The sequence below is a fragment of the Drosophila eugracilis genome, unplaced genomic scaffold, assembly GCF_018153835.1.
Source record: "Drosophila eugracilis isolate 14026-0451.02 unplaced genomic scaffold, ASM1815383v1 contig_2153, whole genome shotgun sequence".
NCBI lineage: Eukaryota > Metazoa > Arthropoda > Insecta > Diptera > Drosophilidae > Drosophila > Drosophila eugracilis.
Genome location: NW_024573037.1, coordinates 607,655 through 632,525, shown reverse-complemented (window position 1 = coordinate 632,525; position 24,871 = coordinate 607,655). Strand labels below are relative to the sequence as shown.

Below are 24,871 nucleotides of genomic sequence, written 5' to 3'. Positions count from 1 at the left end.
GTAATTTACAGAAATATTTAATCGAAAATATTCACAAAAAACTTCAAAATTCTTGAACAAAGAAGTAGTAAGGCAAGAATTGTTTAAAATAAAATTGTGATTAAATTTTAGGTTGTCTGGTAATAATATAGCGTCAAATATAATCGTATCTGGCAATGCTGTATATTGTTTGAAAGATATTGGCATCACCTTTAAAATAACATATAGTTTGTTTACATGAGCTGCGGAATCTCGCAGAAAGATTATTGCTGTCTTAACAGATAACAAACTTTCGATGCAAACCGCCGAACAGTGGTTTAGGCGATTCCAAAGTGGCAATTTTGATACCGAAACACCCAAGCCTTTCGGACGACCAGTGACCGTTGATACGGATAAAATCATGGAAATAGTGGATCGAGATCGTCATGTGACTATTAAAACCATCGCAGAGGAGCTGCAACTGAGCACGGGAATTGTCCATAGGCATTTAAAGTCGAAAAATTTAACAAAAAAGTTCGGTGTAAATAAAAAATTATAGAAAAGAAATAACATGCTTTCGTATTTGTTGACTTTATTATTGTATATGTATTGGTGTAATTCAGTTATCGTCTATTGTTACAGCGGCTTGGCTAACGTAATGCTAACAATTCAATGGTAGTAAAGCGATAGATCAAAATAAAGCAACTCGAACTGTTTGATTTTTACGATGAGCACTCTTAGAAACTAAAGATCAAAAAACCATTTATTGATTTAACTCGCTAATTTATATTTCAATTTGAATTTGTAGATTTCGCTTGATTGAATTTCCATTTCAAAAAATGTTACTGATCGCAGAAAGAAGTTGCAGATTTTAAATTTCATCGATATTCAGATCTAGTTCTTCTCCATCAAAAGCATTGTCTTTAGGAATGGGTTGTCTTGTATGCTCATTTCTAATTTCATCTTGTTGTTCCTCTTCAGATTCATCGCCTATTTCTGCTTTTTCTGATTCGCTATCAGATGATTCTTCTTCAGCATTTTTAAGCCACTGAACGAACGGCATAACTTTCTCGTGTATCTCAGCCGCAATATTTTTGGAGACATGTCTCTTGCTGACTTTCTGCGCCCACTCTAGGATGACGGATTCATCGAGTATGTCTAAATCGTAAAATACTTTAAATATTCCAGCGACTTTGCTCATAAGTGTGCTTTTATGTAGCTCGATAGTTTGTTCAACTCCACCAATTAAATAACGCTGTGCTTTAGGATTATTGTGAGTGAAACGAAGAAGCAAAGGGCGGTTCTTCTGAGCATCCCTGATAATATTGTCAGTGAAAAGCAACTCAGCGAGGACCAACGGAGCCTTGTTAATAATATCCAAACGTTCCGCTTCAATCAGCAGTTCCTTATGAACTGGCACATCATCCAATTGCTTCTTGTCCCGCTTGTCCTTAACCAACTCATAGAAAATATCGATGCGCTCCTTTTCAGTTTTATCATAGTCGTCAGATATAGTCATACCCTTAGCACCATCTGTCAGATCTTGCAAACGAGCACGTATAGCCTCCTAATGGGGGGAAATATTTAGATATTCGCTTAAGCTTAATTATTAAATACAATGTACCTTCGAAACATCGACGCTCCATCCCTCATCGTCGTCATCTTTAGCCGTTTTCTCTGGAATTGCAGCGCTAATTTCTGCCTCAGTTTGGCTAGCCTGATTAGTTCCGCCGTCAGATTCTCCACCAGAGTTATTGGCTAAAGAGTTGTTGGTCATGGAGCCATCAGCGTTATCGTTCTTTTGCTTTTGCTTCCTGGAACGCTTTCCCTCCGTTAGTGACGATCCCTGGGCAGCCGGATTAAGCGATGGAGGGTTTTTCACAATGAAGGTGTTCACTTTATGGTTGACTTTCAGCAAACCGTGGAAGCCACAAGCCTTGCATGACTGCGAAATGGTCTGATTTTTTGCAGATACAGTCAAATTGGTCTCCGGATTGTCGCATTCAGGGCATAAAACAAACTTGCGAATAAAGCCATCTAACAAATCTTGCAACTTGTTGACATCATGCGATCCATTTACAACAAAGCGCTCATTCTGAAATTAAATAATATATTAGTTCATTATATATATATCATGAAATCATGAAATAATGTAATGAAATCAATACCTTATGATCGAACAGAGTTTGGGCCCCCAACTCGCAGCCAAAATATTTAGTTGGATAAGTAGCCGGACGTCCGATGGCCCGAGCAACTTCAGCCATATTAACAAGAACGGTCTTAATGCCGTTTCCCTTGCCTTCGACCTTTGCCTGCAGACGTGGCATCTTATAACGATAAAAGATGTCAGTCACACTGCGGTTAACGTTTACGGTGGCCATTTTGTTTTCTGTTTAGTTCCACCACGGGTAATGCTAAATCGGCTTATTTTAGTTCGGATAATGTTTCTATTAGAGGAGGCCAGTGATATTTATTGGTTTTATGTGGATGGAAATTGATTTTCTGCTAGTTTGTATATTTTCCAAATTTCGTTTCCGTTCATTAAATGTTCTTTTATTGTATGTTGCTGCTTGCTGTTCACTTATCCAATGTTTCAAGAATAAAGCATGAATTTGTATCTTTCCGGAATCGGTAATTAATTGTGCTTTACTCAATTAGCTTGTAGATTCTGCTAGAATTACTTGATAATATTATTCTTGTAGTTGTTTTGCAAAACGGTATATTGCTTTGTTATTTTGCTGAAGTATTGGTTGATTTCCGCCTTGGTAAATATTCAGCTATTCTATTATTTCCGTTATTATATGAATAATTAAATATATACATATACATATATATAGAGATATATATAATTAAGTATATATATATATATATATATATATTTATTTATATTGTAAATTTACCAGTTTAAGTCTTTTAAAAAATGGCAAAGCAGCAGGCTCATGTGTACCTGAATGGCTGTAATTTCCGATGTCTGTTACTCGAAGTCCTAAGATGAAAAAGATTTTGTTAATCAGAACATATGGAAATATTCAATAAGAAAGAATAGACGTTTATAAAAGCTTCAATACGCATGGTCCCCTTATCAATTCCTATATCGAGTTTAAACATCTTTTTATGCCCTCTTGAATAATTAATCATTTAATTAATCTTGAATAATTAATCATTTAACTGAACATTCTGCGTACAGCGAAGGAAATCCCTTATTGGTCGATGAAATCGATATGTCACATCACTTTCTTTTTGTTTGAAAATGTAATCATTTTCATCGCATTTATGCATTTATGCATTTAAAACTATACAATCGAAAATAACAATTTAAGCGTGATCTTTTAAATTTCAAGCATATAATATAGGTTTTCAGCGTCTTCGATTTGAAATTGATAAAAACATTTAACTTACCGGTGACTTATGGTTCGCCCTTTTGAATTCATGCACAGCTCGAACCCTTTACTCCGTTTTTTTTCAATGAGACGTGCGGTTTTTTTTGCTGGTGTTTCTGAAAAAATAATCGTTAATTAGATTTCAAAACGAAACCAAAAAAGGCGTTGGCATTGCATTCGAATTAGAAAGCGCGTGAGACCTTAATGTGTTCTTAAGCTTGGTTTAAAAAACAATGCAATCCATGTGTGATTGAATTAAAAACATAACAGTGATGTGGATTAATTCATTTTTCGTTCCTTCTTCAGTATCACTGAGTTCCAGTTAAAACTGGAAAGCCGATATATTTCTGATCCGTCGTAATTTTGAAGAAAAATGTAACATAAGGATTCAATTACACCAAAAGAAAACGCCCTTAGCTGCAATTATACTGCGTTCAACTGAATTTATTTGATCATTAGCGAGTCTGGTTTTATTTTAGTTAATAACTTAATAAAACGAAAGGGAAATAACCGCAAAATGATACATCGAATTTGGGATGGATTTGTCTCAAATATTTTCTGATATCGCAACTAAATTAATTGAACTGACAAATATTTCACTACCAAGTTAGATTCAAATTTTAGGTTCTTACCCTTAGGTGTTCGTTTTTCTATAAACTGTTTAAAAATATATTAAAAAAATAAACGGACTGCGTGTCAGTCTCTATTTCTCCTACACATTGGATCCTAACGAAAATAATTTTTTTAACCTGTTTTCATTAAAACAGGTGGGGAGCAATATGATATAAGCAAGGGATTCTTCATGGAAGGCTAACGTAAATAACTCTTGCTTAAAGTAAAGCAATAACTCATTTTTTTATTTCCAAGAACTCACTGGAAGTGTTTTGTGTTTTTTACCACAAATAAATAATGTTTATATATTAATATGAAATAAGTATATTCCCTTGTTAATTTGTTTATATTAAAAAATAAATATAAATATAAATAATAATGAATATAATATAAAAAATATTAAAATATTATAGTATAATGATAATTCTCGAGGTAAATTAATAGCTTGAAAATTAAACAATTCTATGATTTATTTAGCATTTATTACTTACCACCGTATCTTTCAAAAGTCATATAAGATTTTGTTTCCCCTCCTTTGGGGTGCGCAATGCCAGTTCGCAAATTAGACAAAGATATCTTACTCTCGGGTATTCCTTGTAAAGTCAATCGCAAATTGACTCGGAAAATATATATGGATAAATCAAAAACAAACAAATCGCACTGCCACAGGAAATTGATACTTTTTTTGTTTAGCAATAATACCGTGCTAATATAATAATATTAGTAACGCTTATAGGCGCTTCTTTAATCGCAAAATTTTCAATTTTGGGCACTCAACTATTCTGCAAATAGGAAAAGAAAAATAAAATTAGGAATGCGCATGAACAAACATACATATGTATACTACTCCGTAAACTTTGTATTTTCTACTTTGCTTTAGTTTTGCAAAAGAGAAGGTTAATTTAGCATTCAAGTATGTATATATATAAATATATCTTTACTTATATATGTATTCATTCTATAATTTGGTATCTAAAATCACTTTATTTAAACAAACCATATGATTTATGTTATACATGAAGGGTGGTCTTTTTTAATTATTAATGAGAACTTGATCCAAAGTAACATAAAGTTGTGGAAGCTTTTCTTTTAGTTTCATAAAAAAATTTATATATATATATATATATATATATATTCATTTTCATGCACGTATGCATTTACATATGGATGAAAGCCACGCCATTGATACTTTTGAGGTTGTGTTCGTTTATGTCAGAATCACTTATCTATACCTTTTTTCCAAGCTTACATTAATGCGTTACTGCGATAACAATCAACGTAATGTTATAATTTTGCGAAATAAACCGTTCAGGAATATATTTTCTCCAAAGTTGACGAACATACGACTCTACGTCACTGCACAATATGACCATAATGGGTTAAGTAGAGTTGCGAAACAATGACTATCGATTGGAAGAATGTCGTGAAAATGATTATAATTTCTTCACACTACTTGTCTTATGTAATTTGTATATTTAAATAAATTCGCTCATATTTCTTACGCAATCAAGCCATTTTGTACACAATTCTGAAATATACCTCAGCCCTTAAAGATGTACCCATATTATTTCCTGAGATCGAAAAATATTTACGTATCTTCACATATGCAAACATTTAAATTAGTTTGTAAGAAATCTGATTATATATCATTTTTAATGTTATATTAGATATATAAATTATTTTTTCAAATATTTTATTTTATGTTTTTATTTGATAAGTTTTAGATTGTGAGAATATTTTTGCTTATGAAAGTTAAAGTAGATGTTCGGCAGTGTGTAAGCGATATTACGTAAAATAAATAAAATTATCGATTTTTTTTACGTTCAAAAGTAATTATTATGCTGGGGGATATTTATCGATACTCTTATATTTCTGGATATCTTTTTTTATATCGATTTATTTTTCTGCGTATACAGAACATACTTTCCTTTCATTGTATTCCAAAAAAATAATATTTTTATATACCTGCGGAACCTTACAATTGCAAAAATGTGTCGCTAAAGTAAAGTGGACTTAATATACTAATTGTTCGGCAAATAATACAAAAAACCAACCACGATAAAGAAAACCGTGAGTATAGAATTTCAAGTGGACGCTTCCAAATACTTACATGCATATATATATGCATATCGATATGTAGATATGCATGCACATACATATGTACATCTTGTTATAAACTGTTTAGAATATTTTCTGACGTAATAAAGTAACCAAAATACAAAGCTTACAACTACTAAACTTCTTTATAGCATTATTAAGATTAATTTTTGTAAAATACCTGTTTATGTAGGCTACAGTAGGCTAGTTATATATATTTTCAAATATTTTTATATTCGTCTGACACAACATACTTACAAGTGCATACATATTAAATGTACATACATATGTATGCATAGTCAGCATCGTTTATTTTGCATATATTTGAGTCGCGTTTACAAAAATTAAATATAATAAATATGTATAAACATACATATATTCGTTTTATTCAGGAAAGATGCTTTTCACCCCTTAAAGAATCTAAGCTCTATAAGATTGCGACAGGTGGAGGTTATTGTATTTCCAATAGGATAACAAAATGTCTTCACATTGCCCAGAAGGTGGGGTTTATGGGAGGGGTTAGGGAAAATATTGAAAAAAAATGTATTGTTTGGCTAACATCGGGGCTTTATTCGATATTTAAAAGTCGAATTGGTTGGTGTTTTTGAATCGTTTTATCTTTTAAAAAACAATACCCCGTCACCTATCATTTCCTTTACAAAAAATTATATTAAAATGTTTTTGGTTTTTACAGAAATAAGTATTCCTTGATTGCTTTGAAATTGTTTGGCGAATCATGGAGGATCCAAATCGCATGTTGGCTCACACCGGTGGCATGATGGCTCCCCAAGGATATGGATTGTCTGGCCAGGATGATGGCCAGAATGCCGGCAGCGAGAATGAGGTGCGCAAGCAGAAGGACATCGGCGAGATATTGCAACAGATAATGAGCATTTCGGAACAATCACTTGATGAGGCTCAGGCCAGAAAACATACACTTAATTGTCACCGGATGAAGCCGGCCCTATTCTCTGTACTTTGCGAAATCAAGGAGAAGACTGGTATGTTTAAAATATTTTTAAACTGTATTCACACACACATATAACATCTTGGTGCCGGAATACCTATGTTATTTTTAAATATGGTTTTAAGAAAAAAAGATTATATATTGTAGCTGTTATAATAAATCCCTATTATATTCTCTGTTTATTATTATAGTCCTCTCGATTCGCAATACTCAGGAGGAGGAGCCACCAGATCCACAACTGATGAGATTAGACAACATGCTGATTGCTGAGGGCGTGGCAGGACCTGAAAAAGGAGGTGGCGGTGCAGCGGCTGCCTCCGCAGCTGCGGCTAGCCAAGGTGGATCCTTGTCTATAGATGGTGCTGACAATGCCATTGAGCATTCCGATTATCGTGCAAAGCTGGCACAGATTCGTCAAATATATCATCAAGAATTGGAGAAATATGAACAGGCATGCAATGAGTTTACTACGCATGTCATGAATCTTCTACGGGAACAGAGTCGTACGAGGTTAGTATAAAAAATTTATATAGTTAATATAAAGAATATTATTGAAAAAACAATTATTGCAGACCCATAACACCAAAGGAAATTGAACGAATGGTGCAGATCATCCACAAAAAGTTTAGTTCAATACAAATGCAGCTAAAACAGTCAACCTGTGAGGCTGTAATGATCCTTCGTTCACGTTTCCTAGACGCACGTCGCAAGCGCCGCAATTTCAGCAAGCAGGCATCCGAAATACTGAACGAGTATTTCTATAGCCATTTGAGCAACCCATATCCATCCGAAGAGGCCAAAGAGGAGTTGGCACGAAAATGTGGCATCACGGTAGGTTCACCAAAATTAATTGATTCAATTTAATTTCAGCCTTATAAAATCGCAAACACACTTATCTAGGTTTCTCAAGTGTCAAACTGGTTTGGAAACAAGCGTATTCGCTATAAGAAAAACATAGGTAAGGCACAGGAAGAGGCCAATTTGTATGCAGCCAAGAAGGCAGCCGGTGCTTCACCATATTCCATGGCTGGTCCTCCAAGTGGGACAACCACACCCATGATGTCACCCGCTCCGCCACAGGATTCAATGGGTTACCCAATGGGATCTGGTGGCTATGACCAGCAGCAACCTTACGATAACAGCATGGGCGGATATGACCCAAATTTACATCAGGATCTAAGCCCCTGAGGATCAGGGCTGTGAACCACTCCGAACCCTCATACAATTGCGGTCAAAATAACTGCACTGAAAATCTATCATGCAGTTTCTACTTAATATTATGTACGTTCTCTTTTGAAAGAAATTCGGTTTGAATGTGCTTTTTTTTTTTTGCTAGGACCAACAATCCTTTGATAAACCTTTACGGTTTTTAATTCTGCTGTCTTTTTTCTGAGTCATAAGTTTAAAATTTCCATAAATTTAGATATAGTTCAGATAGACATACGTGAATAGAATTTAAAATACGTAATAGCTAGTTTGTGCTTGATAGATTTTGGTTGATGGAAAATATTGCCCTCCTATTAAACCTAAATATTAGTATTCTAATAATATTATGTTTAAAGTGGCACAGTCTCGTTACTTGCTATTCAACAATCGTAATCGTAACTTTTTAACGTTGCCCATCTAAATTTCTTTGCCAGACAAAAAGAAAAATACGAATGCTTATTTCAATATTAATTTGAATGCAAACATGTTTGTAGCATGTAAAATGTAAAATAAATAAATACGTAATATTTTGTTTAGGCTATTATGATTATGATGTCAATGTTTCTTCGTGACTTGAAAGAAATAATAATCAGTACAGACTTTTTCTGTAGGACACCATTTAGCTTATATATAATAACCATCGGAAAATCATATTCAAAGAAACTCAATTATACTGGTAGTATACGAATATTTTCATAAGGAATGAAAGCACAATTTTCAGTGCTATTATTTTGACCGCAGCTGTGTATAAATATATATTTTAACACATTTTACCTACATTTGCGGGTATAAACAAATATTGCATGTGTAAATCATACTATGACGGTTCTTTTTTGGCTACAGTACGTATACGACAGCAAAATAGTGTTTACTAAATTTAAATCTGTACGAAATTTTTAACTTGAACAATACGAAACTAAACCATGTATACGATGTATATCAAATAAATAAACAATACATGTTGTTGTTATCCGCACACTTCAACTATTTAAAAATATTTTAAATGTAAAAACGGTAAAGTCTTTTAAGAAATCAAATGTAACATCTCTAACGAAAGGCGAAGTTTCGCTCTATTTGATTAAATTGTAATAATTTGAAACAACTACACATTTATAATTATTTTAAAGTCTGCATAAAGATTTAATTTTTACATTAAATAAAGTATTATAAACGAGAATGAGCTGATCTATTTTTTAAATTTTTGTTATAAACGCACGTTCCCATTTAATTAAATAAGTTTTACGAAACTAGTTGGTTGCATTAATTGTTAAAACTCCTTCCGCAAAATAAAAATCGTCTTTCGTTCAGAATACAAAATACATAATTCCTTGCCAAACTTTAAACGGATAATAAAACAAATTATTTAAAAGAATTCAAAAACAATTATAATTTTAACTGAAAAATAATCTATGTCTTCGCCCGTCTTTCGCTCACTTTACGGTCAAATAAAACCATTCAATGTATTTCAGTTAGTAAGGTATTGCATTAAAAGTTTTGGATAACAATAGAAAAATATATAAATACACAACTTTACACAAACTACTTAATAAATCAAAAACGAAGTATTAATTAATGGTGGTAAGGGAGAACATTCGAAGATTTTATGAAACTAAAAGGGAAATCCCCGTGTATGGCAGTTCCTTCTTTCCGCGCACGAAACCGAAAGAGACCGAACACCTCTTTGTTTCTATGTAGTGGCTCGGTCAAATAAATATCTGGCTAAAAAAAAAACTAAAAAGTCTTCCTAGAATAGCTAAAAAAAATATATATAATAGTATACAAAATACATACATAAATATATAAAAAGTGTAAAAGTAAATAAAAATATTTACACTTAAAAAAAGTATTTTTGAAAATTTTTAAAGTACTTATCGCTAAATGATAAAATTGGAGTTCATAAAAATATATACATTCAAATTTCTTAATCTGTAAAATCACTAAAAATTAATAAGAAATGAAGATCAAATTTGTTTTATCTAAACGTTTTTATCTCTGCCAAATACCAAAACATCTCTAAAAATATAAAATTATATATACATTTATCTATAATTATTATTTTATTTCCCAAAAATGTATATACATATTATAAATTGAACATTAACATGTTAAATCAACTAAGTTAACAGAGTAGTTTTTGTATGTTTAAGGATTCAGCTTCAGCGCTTAATTTATGAATTGTCGTTATCTTAACGCACATCACTTTCAACCCGGAATATTTTGAATAGTCAATACGGCCACACTGTTGGCAACACGTGCACGAATTAGTGCATTTGAAATAAATTCGTTTTCGTTTATCCTCATTTATACTGAAAGACAGGAAAAATGGGCAAAAAAACGAAAGTTGGAAAGACCAGAAAGGATAAATTCTACCAGCTGGCAAAGGAGACAGGTCTTCGTTCGCGTGCAGCCTTTAAGTTGATTCAGTTAAATCGTAAATTCGGTTTCCTTCAGCAGTCTCAAGTATGTTTGGATTTGTGCGCAGCTCCTGGAGGATGGATGCAGGTGGCCAAGCAGAATATGCCGGTGTCCAGTATTGTGATCGGTGTGGATTTATTCCCCATTCGACCCATAGCTGGTTGCATTGGTCTCATCGAGGACATTACCACCGAAAAGTGCCGTCAATCGTTGACTAGGGAGCTGCAGTCGTGGAAGGCTGACGTTGTTCTTCACGATGGTGCTCCCAATGTGGGTAGAAATTGGCTGTACGATGCCTATCAGCAGATCTGCCTCACTCTGAATGCGCTCAAGTTGAGCACACAGTTTCTACGTAGCGGCGGTTGGTTCGTAACAAAGGTTTTCCGTTCCAAGGACTACAATGCCTTACTTTGGGTCTTGAAACAGCTCTTTAAGAAGGTTCATGCTACTAAACCAAGTGCTTCACGTAAGGAATCCGCTGAGATATTCGTAGTCTGCCAGGGGTACATAGCACCCGATCACATCGATCCCCGTCTATTAGACTCGAAGTACGTGTTTGAGGAACTCGATCTCGATGCCAAGAAGAAAAGTAGCCTGCTTCATCCTGAAAAGCAGAAACGTATCAAGGCCGAGGGTTATACAGCACAGGATATTGCGCTGCGCAACGAACTGGCTGCCACAGAGTTTATGGCGGCTGAAAATGCTCTAGCTGCTCTGCAAGGCATAGGTTCCATCGTCATCGATGATCAACGCATTGCCAAGCACAAGAAAACTACACCAGAGATTCTAGAGTGCTGTAAGGATCTTAAGGTACTGGGTCGCAAAGATATCAAAGGACTTGTTCAATGGTGGAAAGATGTCAGGGAGCTTTTCGTTAAGAAGGAAGACGCGTTGGTTGTCGGAGATGCAAATGGTGAGGAGGAGAAAGCTAAACCATTGACACAAGCAGAAATTGAGGACATGGAAGATGCCGAGCTTCAAACGCAAATAGACACAATTATGGACGAGGAAAAAAAGGATTTGAAGCGAAAGCGTAAGAAGACGCTTAAGACTAAAGCCAAATTGCATGAGAAAATGAACCTTAATATGGTGATCAAAGGTGACGACGGTCCTGTCGAGGAAACAGAGCATGAAATCTTTGACCTCAAAAATATTAACACTTCTGCTGAGCTCGACGATTTGCTAGATGTTCAGCCTGATTTTGCTGTGGATGAAACTCAGCCCGAGCAAGAGAAGCTGCCAAAATACAAGTATTTTGACAAGGATGAAGGGAATATTAATGATGATCTTAACTATGATGACGACGATGATGAAGAGCAAAGCGATGCCTCAGAAGATCAAGACCAAATCGATGGGAAGCAGGGACTGGGCCTTAGCGATGATGAGGATGATGGAAATTCGAAGGGCAAAAACAAAAGAAAAAAACGGTCCGAGAATCCGTTGATCAAGTCGAACGATTTTCGCGATAAAAATACAAAACGGGAGCAACGTGTACAGTTGTGGTATGAAAAAGATGTCCTACAAAATATTCAATCAGATGACGATGAAGAAACCTATGATCTGGATAATCTGGCTAAGGAATACAAGGCCAAGGGTGTGTCAGTTTTGGGTGAGAGTACATTGGACGCCAATGAAGAAGTTATCAAGGGAAAGAAAGCTAAACGCCGTGCACGTCATGAAGGCGCAACGAAGGATAGCAGCAGTTCAGAGTCTTCCGACTCTGAAGATGAAGCTAACAAAGATGGAGAAGATACAGTTCCAGGTTAGTTTAAATATTTGATACAATTAATAAATACTTGCCTTACCAATTTTTATATTTCAGATGCAAACGTAAAAAAGGTTCGCTTAACCGAAAATGAAATGGCCTTGGGAGCATTCCTAACACGCAACAAGAAAACACGACGAGACCTGATCGATGCAGCCTGGAATCGCTATGCTTTTAACGATGAGAACCTTCCCACTTGGTTTGTGCAGGATGAGGATGAGCATATGACCAAACCACAGCCAGTTCCAAAGGAACTAACAGCCGAATACCAACGCAAACTGCAGGAGGTCAATGTGCGTCCAATTAAGAAGGTAATGGAGGCTAAGGCACGTAAACATCGACGTGCCACAAAACGCTTAGCTAAGGCAAAGAAATTGGCCGAGAAAATTATGGAGAATACCGATGCCACCAACCACGAGAAGTCCAAACAACTTAAGAAGGTCTACAAAAAGGCTCAGGAGAAAAAGAAAGAGGTCACATACGTTGTGGCCAAGAAGCAATCAGCAGCTCGTCGAGCCCGTCGTCCAGCAGGTGTTAAAGGTCGCTATCGTGTCGTAGATCCTCGCGAAAAGAAGGATAAGCGGTCATTAGATGCAAAAAAGAGACGCGAAAAAGGTGGCAAAGGACGAAAGGGAAAAGGGCGCAAATAAAATGTTAATTTAAATAAAAACAACTAAATATGAAATATTTTATAGATATTAAAGATACGTGTAAAAATCAGATTTGGTTGTTGTTTTTTTTTTAATAACGCCTGTTTTAAGTCCCGTTAAGTCCCTTACTTCTGAAGACTTCGGAATCAAAACCTCTTTTATTCAATATATGGGAAACCTTTTGCACTCTTTTTTTAGTTCATTAATTTATTTTGAATTTTTTCAATTATTTAAAAAAAAAAAAAGTTTATTGATTTTAGATAAAAGTTGTGCATTGCAACGCCATAAATGGTATTTGACGATAATGCTCTAAATTTAACACAATATCAAAAGCAAAACCGTTTCTAAATATCTGAGTTTGCGGCTATACGGAGTAGTTTGCGTAAGCTAGTGTGTATTATATGTAATTTTAGTAATAATAAATAAATGCATAGCGGTCTTTTAAATATTATTTTCATTCCATATAAATAATTTTATAAATGATATTTTGTTTACTATTTCCAATACAATTCAACCAGTTATTATGAGTTCTTATTTTTATGTATTCTAATAGTATACACATATAAATATTTTTATAAAAAGGTATGAAAGGACTTGTAGATAAGAAGACATCGCTTTTATTATCTGGTCTTCGCACATTATTTTAGCTGATCATCTCGCGGTACTTCAGTTTATGTTTAGTCAACATGTCCGTAACTGTGACGAGCTTCTTAATTGAAAGTATATTAGATAATTCGTGAAGTTCTTGCGAATGTGATACACAAATGTGATGTAAAGTAGCCAGCTCGCGCCCTTGAAGAATTATGAAAAAATTATGTAATGCAAGAAAATACTTAGCCTTAAATCAGCCAAATAACTATACATACTTAAGTATAAAATATAAAAATAATATCTTACCAGTGTCTTGTGAATTAAGATTTGTACTTTGGTCGACAAACATTCCAAGAGGTTGATTTGGATCGTTTACCGAGGACAGTTGGTCCAAGAAAACAATCATACGTTCCTTATTCTTCAATATAAACGGATTGACAACCTCCATGTATTGCTCCTAAAATATAAACAACAAAAAAAACAAAAAAGCCAATTAAAATACAGTAAAAACTATTTTATTTCAATTGTACAAACCTTGCCGCCAAATTCAATCAAGTTTGCTAAGTTCTGCAGACACTTGGCTACCATGATTAAAGACCGAGTTGCTGCCATAGGTGGCGTCTCATTGACCAAGCCAAATTGGCGTGGATTTAGCAATGCTGGGCATAATAGCCGCAAGAATATAAAACCAGAGACGACACGGGTGCGAACCAGCCGCTCTGTTGGCCATTTAGCCATTACAGCCTTCTGAAGACAACTGCAAATGAAACGCACATTTCGGGGACAGGCGTCCGGTGAAGTGAATATCGACTGGGTAACCAAATCAAGGATTTGCAACAGAAATTCTGCATTCGTACAGGCATCATCGTTAACGTCCATTTTCGTTGGATTTAATTCAGCTGACTGTTTACTTTCCAAAATGCGTTGAACGGTTTCACTAACGGCCGACTGCAGGAATCCACTGCATTCAGTTCGCATATATAGATCCATTAGTGTTGTGGCCAAGGAAGCGCCCCGAAAAAGCGTTGTGGTCTCGTTTTCCCGTGTGACTTCCGCCTGGCACAGCATCCGAATTAATTCCGTTTCACGTTTCTCCTGTCGAAATACTCGCAAAAGAGCCGTAGCCAAAGGAACCCGATCATTATGGCACAATTCTGCCAGTGCCTTTACTGCATAAAGCTCCGATTCAAGGAGCAATTGCTGCAAAGGACTGTACTCCTCACAGGGCATTATCAGATCGTCGAGATAACGCATACGCAATCGCAACGAACCCCATTCACCCATCGGTGTCATTCCAGTCAGTTGGTACCAGCCCTCAGTCTCCTGACCATTCTTTAGACTAGATAAGTCAATGGTTAACTCGGCCACTTCAGAGTCCTTGCCGCGTTTTCCGCGGGAAATTAACGTTATAGTTAAGGAGACTACATCTGGAGGAACATCGCTGAGAAAATAAATAAAAACAAGTATAAAATTGTATATTAAATAATATTTAACAATAAAAATTAACTTACTCTAATACAAATTCCTCTTCCCAAACAGGTTCAGGAGCTATTTTGACACGCGTTTTGCCAACTTTGACTTGATTAAGTGAAATACTGCAGTATGGATGTGGCACTAATTTAAATGGTAAGCGATGAGCTTCTAGCACATGTAGGTTAAGACAACGAAGCTCGCGAAGACGTGAAACCTTCTTCTGAGCACGACTTAACTGTGAATCGCATTGCGCCTTAAGAGAATTGATCCATTCCACGTAGCTTTCCTGACTAGGAGCACAAAGATATGTCACAGTGGCCAAACATGGGAGGGCCCTTTCGACAATTTGAAAGCAATAAGGACGCTCCCACAGAGAATCGTGACATTGATAGAGGTAAGCACAGGACAAATCGATCAGACCCTTTGGTTTAGTTTTCTTCGGATTGTCATAGAAGCATAGTTGTGTCTCAGAACCATCGTTTATTAAAGCGAAATATAGTTGTTTCCATTTGGTCGTTTTATCCGATTTCTTGTTCAAATGCCCGTGGTGTTTGATTCCCTTGATCTTCTTAAGACCGATTTGATCACGGCACTCGCGTAATGTTGCATATATCTTTTCAGCAGCCTTTTCAACAACATATTGCTGATTAAACTCTGGCTGAATGCCATTGACAACTGGATGATTGAGAGAATGCCCCTCTACAATTTGCTCCTTACGATATCGATTAATTACCGCATCTAGGCATTCAAATGTACGACCTCCCATCAAATATCGCACACCTTTCTTCTCTATGCGAAATCGTTGAATCTGGTTGTTTATATGGAAGAAGAGAGAGTAATCCCCCGGTGAGTTGTCACTTGGACGAACTAAGAAACTTCCTGGTCCAGCTACAAAGATAAACAAATAAAAATTAAAATTAGAGACTTCATCGTAAATACAATAAAATAAGTATCTGTTCTCTTATTATATTAAAGGGTAGTCATTTTCTAATGCTAATAAATAAATATACACACCTTTAACCAACATATCGACGGCTTCGTTTTTGGTGCAATTCGGATGAAACCAGGGAAACACGGTATTTGGATCGATTGATACATCCAAATCATCGACAAGTTCTCTAAATATCATTCCCTGCTCGCCAGTACGATGGGCAGTAACCCACAACCATCCATCGCCCATATCATTGTGTACGAAAAAGATATCACCTTTCTGGAAACTCAGTTCATCGGTTTCTGGCATTTTTGTATAAGGCAGGATGGCTACGACGCGCTTCTTATCGTTAACTGGTTCCGGTGGAGCAACTGGTATGGCTAACCTTTCGCGCTTTAGTAGGTCACTACAAGAGGTATAGTATCCAACTAGATCGCTTAAGGAAATGAATTGTCGTCCACCAATATAGAAGTCTCCGCAAACAGCTGTAATCCTATGAAAAAGAATAATAAATTCTTATATTAGTCACGACTTTCTAAATAAATCATAAAAGTAAATTTTGGAATATCACAAAAATCCTAAATAAAAACTGGATTATTGGAAAAACAAATGCACTTACCGAAAATGGTTTATGCCGGTGCGTCCATAATAACTTAGGACATAGGAGCCAGGCTTGCGGTCACTTTCCCGAACTGCTCAGCATTAAGATGCAGCGGCAAGAAGAAAACTATTTAATAATCTTCTTACCTTACTTTAGTTTAGTTATACGTACCTAAATAGCTTCCCAGCTTAATGCTTCCCCGCAGACGAGACTCTGCTGAGTAGCGATCAAGTCGTCCATGATACCATTCACTTTCCGGTGGAGCAATAATGGCTGGACGTTCACCTAAGCCAAGGGTTTGGTAAAAATATTTAAAGAAATTTAGTTGAAGGAATCCATGTACCCTTTTTAGTGTAAAGTTTTTATAAACAAAACTGTTAACAGGTGAAACGGGCTCTGTACTTACCATTTAGCATATGGGGTCCATCGAATTCATCGTGGTCCAATTCCTGTGCCAAGTCACCTAGATCAATGCCACCAGTGGCCATCATTCCTCCTAATCCACTCATGCCACCTAGCCCCGCCAGGTTTCCATCATCCGAACAGCCCGTTGGCGATCCGGGCTTATCTTTCTGTATGACAACATCTATATTACCCAAATGAATTAGGTCCGCCATTTTAGATTTAAGATCTCTGTTTAGCAAATGGCAGTCTTAGTCTATATTTAACTTCGAGCGGAATGTGTTTTAATAAAAGCCACATATAGCAACGATATTTTCGCAGTTATTTAAGAATAACGTTAGCTTTTTTTAATGTTTGGGGGCTTCCGTGCTGATTATGTGCTAAACTGTAAGAAATAAAGCAAAAAAGAACACTTAAATAATTATTCATATTTGAAAATATATACATTTTTTAAATGCACATTAAGGGAAGGCTCCTGTTCTATAAAACTTTTTCTCTTTTGTCTTCATAATCAAAAAGGAGTAAGTCTGAGCATTAAGCAATAATGTCGTCGTTAAGCATGGATTTATGAAGGTATTAAGCGGTAATCCAAAGCAGATTATATTAGATGAAGAAGTCTAATATTACTCGAAATCGTCGAGATTCTAGAAATAGTATTTTGGAAACCAAATATTAGGAATAAAGTGAATTAAAAAAAAAATGTTATCTCTAATAATCGCTTCATAAATCTATGCCGAGTTGGAATTATCCCAATAAGAAGAAACTGGGACATTGCTGAGGAATAATTTCAACGATTTACAAAGTAGCTTACCGTAAACGCATATTCTTCGCCATATCAGTAGCGGTAACCTCAAAAAACAAACTGGTATAAATTCGGTAAAATGGTCCAAACAAAAGGATCCGTACCGATGGAATAATATCCGAGGCCCTTGACAAAGAAGTTAAGAATCTAACGAAACATTTTTGAAGATTACAGTCATGAACCATCGGTAACTATACACGACTATACTAAATGAATATACTTAGGTTCCAAGCCAAATGGAAAAACAACCATGATAGCGATACACTAAAGGTACTAGAAAGAATATCGTTGGGTATACCAAGCACCATAGAACCGATTTAATATCTACATATGTATAAAACGAAAACGAAAACAAAGATACACAAATCCGCAACCAGACGTTATAAGCATTTTAAGATTTAGTCTAAGCAATAGCAGTGTTCAGCTGTTTACATTCTGCTTTTCTTAAATCAGCTGTCCTTTATCTCTTCTTTGCCTTTTTGTTCTTAAACTAACAATAAAAAATAAAAATGGGATATATATAGTTACTCATCATTTGATTTTATAAGCAGATTTTGTAATAATTTCCTTAATTTTAACCATAGAGGGAAAGTTAAAAATTTGTTATACTTTCAGTTGTATACTTTAATATTTCAGACAGCAAAATAACATAATAATCTCTCGTTATAACACTAACTTTATTAGTAAACAAATCCTCTATTTTCCGAGTATCAAATTTTAATTTGACCATGTTGTCAAATATTACAAAAAAAACAACAAAAAAAAAAAACTTAAATTTATTGTTTGTTTTCTTTTTATAGTTTATCATCTGTATGACCATTATAAATATTTTTACCTCCGGACGAAAAACGCAGTGAGCCAATGTATATATGTACATATTCCTCAACAGAATCACCGGGCGTCTTGATATATGTAGACATTTTAAGGATAATCTGAGTTTTATCAAAGTATGAGTCGACTTTTTGAAATCATTATTTTTCCCATTCGTACATCCAAATATGTATAATGTTTAATCACAGGGACTGCACCCTCTTGTACGTATATAAAACTCAAGCAATTAATATGAGCTACACACCACACACAAACTTTAGGCTAAGCCCTTTTTTGCCAAGCGAGCCGAACACAAAATCATTCGGTTCTTTTCTTCATACATACACGACCCGAAGAGTCATCATATCATCGCCATCATCATCATCTTATTCATCTCATCCGGGACAAATACTAAATTGGATTCACAAATTTTGGATTGTGTTCTGTTCCTTCACCAATGATTCATTAACTGAACCACCTTCTGGTTTTTTATATGGAGAGCTCCCCAAAAAAAAAAAAAAAAAAAAAATAACCATCTACACAGAACATTTGTCGGTTAATGCGCGTGTGTAAATATTTATATATATATACATTTTATTACATTCAATTGCAGCACCAAACTAAAACAACAAAGCACGTTGTTGGGATCTTCTATTTATTATTAGCTTAATTTATATTATTCATAACAATATCATCTTTAAAAGAAATTAAAATTTCTTCCGTACCGATAGCCACAACCAACGATAGAATTTAATTGTGCGTAGTGTGAACGTAGTGAATCATCATAATATACCATGCACCAAGTTCAACGATTTTCTGGCCGTCAAGATAACGATAATAAGGAGATGTTGCAAAGGAAACGTTACAATGTGAAACAATGAAAAGATATATGACTAAAATATATTAATAATTTTAACTTTTAATTTGTATCGTATAATAATAATTTGTATTATATAATAATAATTTGTAATGTTTTGTTTTTGCAATAAAAAGAATTTGCATTAAAATTTAAAAACATTTTTAAAAATAATATTTTCAAAATATTCTACTCGCTTTGAAAATACTCAATTTACTAAACTTATTTAAAAAAAATATAAAACATTTTTTCTATTCATGTACTTTTTCTTTTAGTCGATACAGATTTGATTAACAAAAATCGTACAGAGCAGGCGGAGAACAAAAATATCTGTCATTAGGAACATGTCATACGGATTCAAATAATTAAACCAAGCAGAACAGAACGACATCTGTGGCTTTTAGTAGGACTGCCAGCGACCTCGATAAAATCATAAACTAATCATACCTATATTTTGTACATGGACAATATATTAGTAAAAAAAAAAAGTTAAATAAATTTATTTAGTATATCATGTCCAAGCGACAACGCGATGGGCTTGATGGCCCGGCTAAAAGGGCTGCCAAAAATCGTTTCAAAAAGCTCGTCCGAGTCGTAATACTTAATATGCAGTGGTTAAATGATGCCACTGAGGATACAGGACTTTCGTTGAATGTGAAAAAGAATGTGGCCATGTTAGTGCGTCAAAAGCGCAAAGTTGGCATGATGACCATGGCAGTAAGTCCAGAAAACCCTTCCATTTTCCCTATGTAATCGGAAACTAGGACTCTTTTTTTATTTATTTATATTTTTGCAAATTTCAGGATAAATCACTACTGCGCACCCCGCATTCCACGCGTACCGTCGCAGATAGAAAGAAGCTGTGCCACATTGTAGCAAATCTAGCATGCTTTTCAAAATTTTCGCCGGTGGGTAGTACCTTTCAAGTGATTGTATATTATTCATAACGCCTTTAAGAACTTTTAGAAAGTTCGCGCCCGTCTCGTACCGCATTTAAAATTCATGGCGGTAACGCCGGGACGTGTTATTATGAAGGAGGGAGATTTTCCGGTAACGATATATTTTATAATCACCGGAGAAGTGGAAATGTCAAAGAATGTATTTAATAAGGTAACGTATTCAAAGTCTGCATGCATTTTATAAAAATGTGATTTTTTTAAATTGTTTCTTTTTTTTTTTTATATATTAGCTTAGTTTAGATATCTATCCCAATTTAAAGTAACTTGCATATTAAAAAGACCCTTTTTAAACTGTTATTTTTTAATAAACAGTTTTAGTTTTAAAAATGTATATCATTTTTAGGCATCCAAGGTCTATGAATTGCAATCGGAGGCTATCCTAGGACCCGGGGATTGTATTGGCGACATAGATGTTATGGAGGACGCACCCAGAACCAACACTTACATCGCCACGAGTAAGCTCTGTCGCAAGTATTTTACATTTTAGATATTAAAATTTGATTTGATAGCTAATTGCGAACTACTGGCCGTCTATAATACAAACTACAAATTGGTACTCCAACCTCATATGCAAAAGTTGTGGCAAGAAAAGAAGCAGGCGCTGCGAGCCCTTGACTATTTTAAGTTTCTAAACGAAGAGCAGGTAAATGGTGGATATTAATTTAAACTAATATATTATATTCACTATTAGACATTTCCATAGATTGTGAATGCCAGCAAGTATGGGTCCATCCAACAGTTTGATCCCTTGGAGACAATATACACAGGGGATATGGGTTCTATGAGCTTTGTATACTTTGTTCTTAGTGGCGAGTGCGTCGTGCTACAGTGCCTCCACATGAAGGTGTATTATCCGTTAACCATATTCGAGCTAGCGTGATTATGATTATTTTTTTCGTATTTTCTAGGTGGACATGATCAACAGGGAAAAGGTTTTTGAATTGGCAATTGTACCCAAAGGTGAGGCCGGAGCCTTGCAAGACGGTTCAAAGTCCAGTAACAATGCGTTGTTTGACGTTAACGAATACATACAGTCTACTTCATCGCTGGATGAGAACAAAGAAAGCAAGAAAAGGGTGGTATGTGCACTCTACACACTCATACTAAAACCATTTTTTATAATTTTCGTGGATTAGATTACCCATTGCATTTCATTAGCTAATATCCATATTTTATTATTTTTTGACAGCTTCGCAAAATGGGTTTGAAAGAAATACAGCGAGCGTGCGCCGATATGAAAAGACCGCCACCTAGGAGGTCTACTAAGGAAACAGGACGATCACGAGCACGCACACGAATTCGGCTGCGCGAAGTAGAACGCCAGGAAGTGAGGGATCAGTATGAGTTGTATATATCTGGCGAGGGCGAAGAATCCTCTGAGTTTTCCGAGGATTTGACTGACGAACGATATAGTGAGATTTCCGTCAGGCAATCGCTGATTTCACCCCTCGTCAGTGAACCGGAAAATGTTGAGGCCGAAACAGAGGGATCAGAAATATTCACCGTCTCGAGCAAATCAATTCAAACAAGTATCGTGGAAATGGATCGCTCGGGGCACTATGAAACGCATTTTATTGACGTTGGCTCTCTAACCTATGGCGGGATATTTGGGTTGGGCGAGAAAATGGATCATCGTGTAATTATGGCAAGAACAACGGTGCAGTGCATTCTTATACCACGATTTTGGCTTTTTGAGCCCGCCCAAAATCCTGGTAACCTTTGGCAGCGAAAGCGTTTTTATATTGAATGCAATATACCAACCAGAGAGGATTTGTTTAAGGACTTCCTCAAAACACGAAAATGGGAAAAGTTTAGGCATGACTATATCGAAAGCATACTAAATGCCGATTCCTTGGCCAACTTTACAAAGGTCGAAGATATACCAGTTATAAGTCGCATTGTGGAGACAAAACCTGACGAATCTTGAATTTGCTACACATTTCTCTTTATACATTTACAAGTTTCCAGCTGGTAATGCGTATAGTATTGTTTTCAAAATTTCTTGGAGCTACGACAGCGAGGTAAAGATTTTTTCAATTCGAATACCTAAATATCGCTGATTTACAATGGCATTTATATACTTCTGTATAAGCCTTAAATGAAATATACAATTATTATTCCGAGAATGCCAATTAATTTTTTGTTAAATAATCTTTAAACTGCATATCTGAACGAGGACACTGAATTGTCATTGTGTTTTTCGTGTTGTGATTTTGCATCACAATTTTGTCGAAAATCGCAAATATCTATTTATCTTATTAAAAAGCGTTTACTGTTTGGGAATAGTTTGCTCTCATGACTTGAATTAGGGACGTATGTACATATTTTATAGTTAGGGGTTGTAACTAATTACATTTAAGCGTTTATTCTTAAATCTAGGGTATGGAAATTCAATTTAAAGTAATTATTTATCAATGAAGACTGGTCGCTAAAGTAAAAACAGTTTTAGCAGTCTTTTAGTAAGCCCGAGAATGCAGTTTATAATCGGGTTTTGGGTAACCCTTGCCTTTGTTACATATATATTTGCAGGTTAGTAAAGCGAAAAATCGTATTTCTGATTGGGAAAAAACGCAGTTTTAACTTGCAGGATCTATCAACATTCCAAAAAGAATACTTTGGATAAAGGATCAAGATTCTAATCAGAATCTTGCCTTTTATTTATTTTTATTCAAGCCATCGGGGTCTTACGATAGCCATTCTGCTTATTATAATTATTACAGGTCTATTCGTTCTCGAAAAATGGCCATAACATTGTTAAATCATCAAGTTAATTTAAAAAACACAATAACCTACAAATATTTCAAATTTATCAAGTATAAGATTAGATCAGATCTCTTATCTAAAAATAGTTTTGGGAAACTGTTTTTAAGGATTTTAAACTGGAGTAATGCAGCTTTCACCATTCATCCAGTTCTAAACTTCACTTTTTTAACGGTAAGTTCTGGTAATTTATATAAAAGATTTTTACTTAATTCTAAACTTTTATATCAAACAGAATTATTGGATAAACAAAGTCTTCAAATATTACATTTTTATCAATAATCCAAATTACACAATCAACAAAAAGTTTGGAAAGAATCAAATAATTACAAAAGCAATTAATAAATCAAAACTAAATCAAAATGCAATTTTAAAAAAAATATTTTTGTACAAAATAACTAGAAAAAAATTGATTGCATTATTTAATTGTATTGAGAGAAAAAATAACTTTCCGCAGAGTGGCATAAACCTTGAAATTCTGCAGAGAAAAAACAAACAAATACAGTGTTATATACAATTTATAAGTAAGAAAAGTACTTTAAAACGATCCATTACATTTCAATTCATAAAAGAATCTTTTCTAAGCACAAGGAACTTTCATGGAAATAATAAGTTAAAGATCCTTGCGGAAAGGGTGAGTTTTGTTAAACCTTATATATTTGGAAAATTGATAACTTAAAAAAATGTATTCTAAGGTGCAAAAATCATCGAGTGTCTCCACAGTTATATTAAAGCAAACTTATATATTGGACAGTATAAAACAAATGTTTGGTGCTAAGAAATCAGTACAATTTAAACACAAGACGGCCAAACCAAGAACGCTTCGTCTTCTCTCAAAAACCCTAAATAAATATTCTTTATATATTATCACAGCAAATATGCAGTTGTTATTATTGATTAAAAGACGAACATTTTTATTAAGAAATATGTTTCGACCAAGCAAAATAAAACAAGAAGAATTTTTTGAGTATTTGTCGGCAAGCAAGACAACCGAAATGTTTGATTATTTTCACTATTTGAAAAACAAAGTAAAAAAAACTACCCTTTACCAAGACCTACTTGAAAAGCATAACTTTTCCCAATTAAAAAAAAAACGTAAACCTACCTACGTAAATGTACCTATAATTGAAAAAAAATATACGAGTAACAAAACAATATCCAGTGATTCACCACTACATCTGTTAACAACAATGATAAGCCCGAATATAAATGTATTACTACATCTAAAATTAACCAAGTCGTACCAAAACAAAACTATTCATTCCGGTCAAATCCATCCTCAAAAAACCGTCACAAAGCTCGATATAAAAAAGAAAACCTCTATTTTTTTAAGAGCTAGAAACGATATAATAATACCAATTCCGACTAAAGTAAATAATGCCAATACATTGGATCGAACAACAAACCTCTTTGATACTGTGGATATCTGCGAGGAATCTGATTCTATAAGCACAACTGAAATTTGCGAAGAATGTTCAATGGACTTGTCGGATTATCATACGAAATCAAACGATATAATACCAATTCAGACGACTTCATTAAATAATGCAAAACAATTGGAACAAATAACCAATAACATTTATTCTGTGAACACCTGCGAGGAATCTGTTTCTATATGCACAACCGAAATTTGCGA

At 34.8% G+C, this 24,871-nt stretch overlaps 6 protein-coding genes across 17 annotated transcripts; 3 read left to right on the top strand and 3 right to left on the bottom strand.

The window, feature by feature from the left end:
• Positions 1 to 530: 530 nt before the first annotated feature.
• Positions 531 to 2,789, bottom strand: LOC108104938 (eukaryotic translation initiation factor 5). Its single transcript, XM_017211299.2, has 3 exons — positions 2,127 to 2,789; positions 1,583 to 2,053; positions 531 to 1,525 (listed from the first exon to the last, which is right to left on the bottom strand). Exons 1-3 carry the CDS (start codon positions 2,337 to 2,339, stop codon positions 830 to 832), a joined length of 1,380 nt encoding a protein of 459 aa, XP_017066788.1. The 5' UTR covers positions 2,340 to 2,789; the 3' UTR covers positions 531 to 829.
• LOC121529671 lies at positions 2,521 to 5,338 on the bottom strand. 8 transcript variants are annotated; one of them, XM_041818144.1, is made up of 5 exons: positions 5,183 to 5,338; positions 4,442 to 4,732; positions 3,358 to 3,454; positions 2,859 to 2,944; positions 2,521 to 2,626 (listed from the first exon to the last, which is right to left on the bottom strand). In XM_041818144.1, exons 2-4 carry the CDS (start codon positions 4,461 to 4,463, stop codon positions 2,896 to 2,898), a joined length of 168 nt encoding a protein of 55 aa, XP_041674078.1. In that variant the 5' UTR covers positions 4,464 to 4,732; positions 5,183 to 5,338; the 3' UTR covers positions 2,521 to 2,626; positions 2,859 to 2,895. The 8 variants fall into 8 exon arrangements, with proteins under 8 accessions (XP_041674078.1, XP_041674076.1, XP_041674077.1 ...); XM_041818142.1 differs by having other exon boundaries at positions 2,537 to 2,626; positions 2,906 to 2,944; XM_041818143.1 differs by having other exon boundaries at positions 2,553 to 2,638.
• A 499-nt stretch (positions 5,339 to 5,837) lies between these two features.
• Positions 5,838 to 9,198, top strand: LOC108104936 (homeobox protein extradenticle). The gene is made up of 5 exons (XM_017211295.2): positions 5,838 to 6,020; positions 6,742 to 7,048; positions 7,206 to 7,524; positions 7,587 to 7,845; positions 7,915 to 9,198. The coding sequence occupies exons 2-5, from the start codon at positions 6,784 to 6,786 to the stop codon at positions 8,200 to 8,202; spliced, it is 1,131 nt and encodes a 376-aa protein (XP_017066784.1). The 5' UTR covers positions 5,838 to 6,020; positions 6,742 to 6,783; the 3' UTR covers positions 8,203 to 9,198.
• A 1,237-nt stretch (positions 9,199 to 10,435) lies between these two features.
• Positions 10,436 to 13,122, top strand: LOC108104935 (pre-rRNA 2'-O-ribose RNA methyltransferase FTSJ3). The gene is made up of 2 exons (XM_017211294.1): positions 10,436 to 12,397; positions 12,458 to 13,122. The coding sequence occupies exons 1-2, from the start codon at positions 10,543 to 10,545 to the stop codon at positions 13,048 to 13,050; spliced, it is 2,448 nt and encodes an 815-aa protein (XP_017066783.1). The 5' UTR covers positions 10,436 to 10,542; the 3' UTR covers positions 13,051 to 13,122.
• A 364-nt stretch (positions 13,123 to 13,486) lies between these two features.
• LOC108104934 (ras GTPase-activating protein 1) lies at positions 13,487 to 19,416 on the bottom strand. 5 transcript variants are annotated; one of them, XM_017211290.2, is made up of 10 exons: positions 19,386 to 19,406; positions 17,860 to 17,997; positions 17,053 to 17,433; positions 16,818 to 16,931; positions 16,665 to 16,737; positions 16,129 to 16,538; positions 15,153 to 16,002; positions 14,176 to 15,082; positions 13,948 to 14,098; positions 13,487 to 13,842 (listed from the first exon to the last, which is right to left on the bottom strand). In XM_017211290.2, exons 3-10 carry the CDS (start codon positions 17,261 to 17,263, stop codon positions 13,694 to 13,696), a joined length of 2,865 nt encoding a protein of 954 aa, XP_017066779.1. In that variant the 5' UTR covers positions 17,264 to 17,433; positions 17,860 to 17,997; positions 19,386 to 19,406; the 3' UTR covers positions 13,487 to 13,693. The 5 variants fall into 5 exon arrangements, with proteins under 5 accessions (XP_017066779.1, XP_017066778.1, XP_017066781.1 ...); XM_017211289.2 differs by lacking the exon at positions 17,860 to 17,997 and having other exon boundaries at positions 19,262 to 19,416; XM_017211292.2 differs by lacking the exon at positions 17,860 to 17,997 and having other exon boundaries at positions 19,386 to 19,414.
• A 375-nt stretch (positions 19,417 to 19,791) lies between these two features.
• LOC108104933 lies at positions 19,792 to 22,645 on the top strand. Its single transcript, XM_017211287.2, has 8 exons — positions 19,792 to 20,233; positions 20,320 to 20,424; positions 20,483 to 20,626; positions 20,819 to 20,930; positions 20,985 to 21,118; positions 21,179 to 21,319; positions 21,384 to 21,554; positions 21,665 to 22,645. Exons 1-8 carry the CDS (start codon positions 20,030 to 20,032, stop codon positions 22,400 to 22,402), a joined length of 1,749 nt encoding a protein of 582 aa, XP_017066776.1. The 5' UTR covers positions 19,792 to 20,029; the 3' UTR covers positions 22,403 to 22,645.
• Positions 22,646 to 24,871: the final 2,226 nt, after the last annotated feature.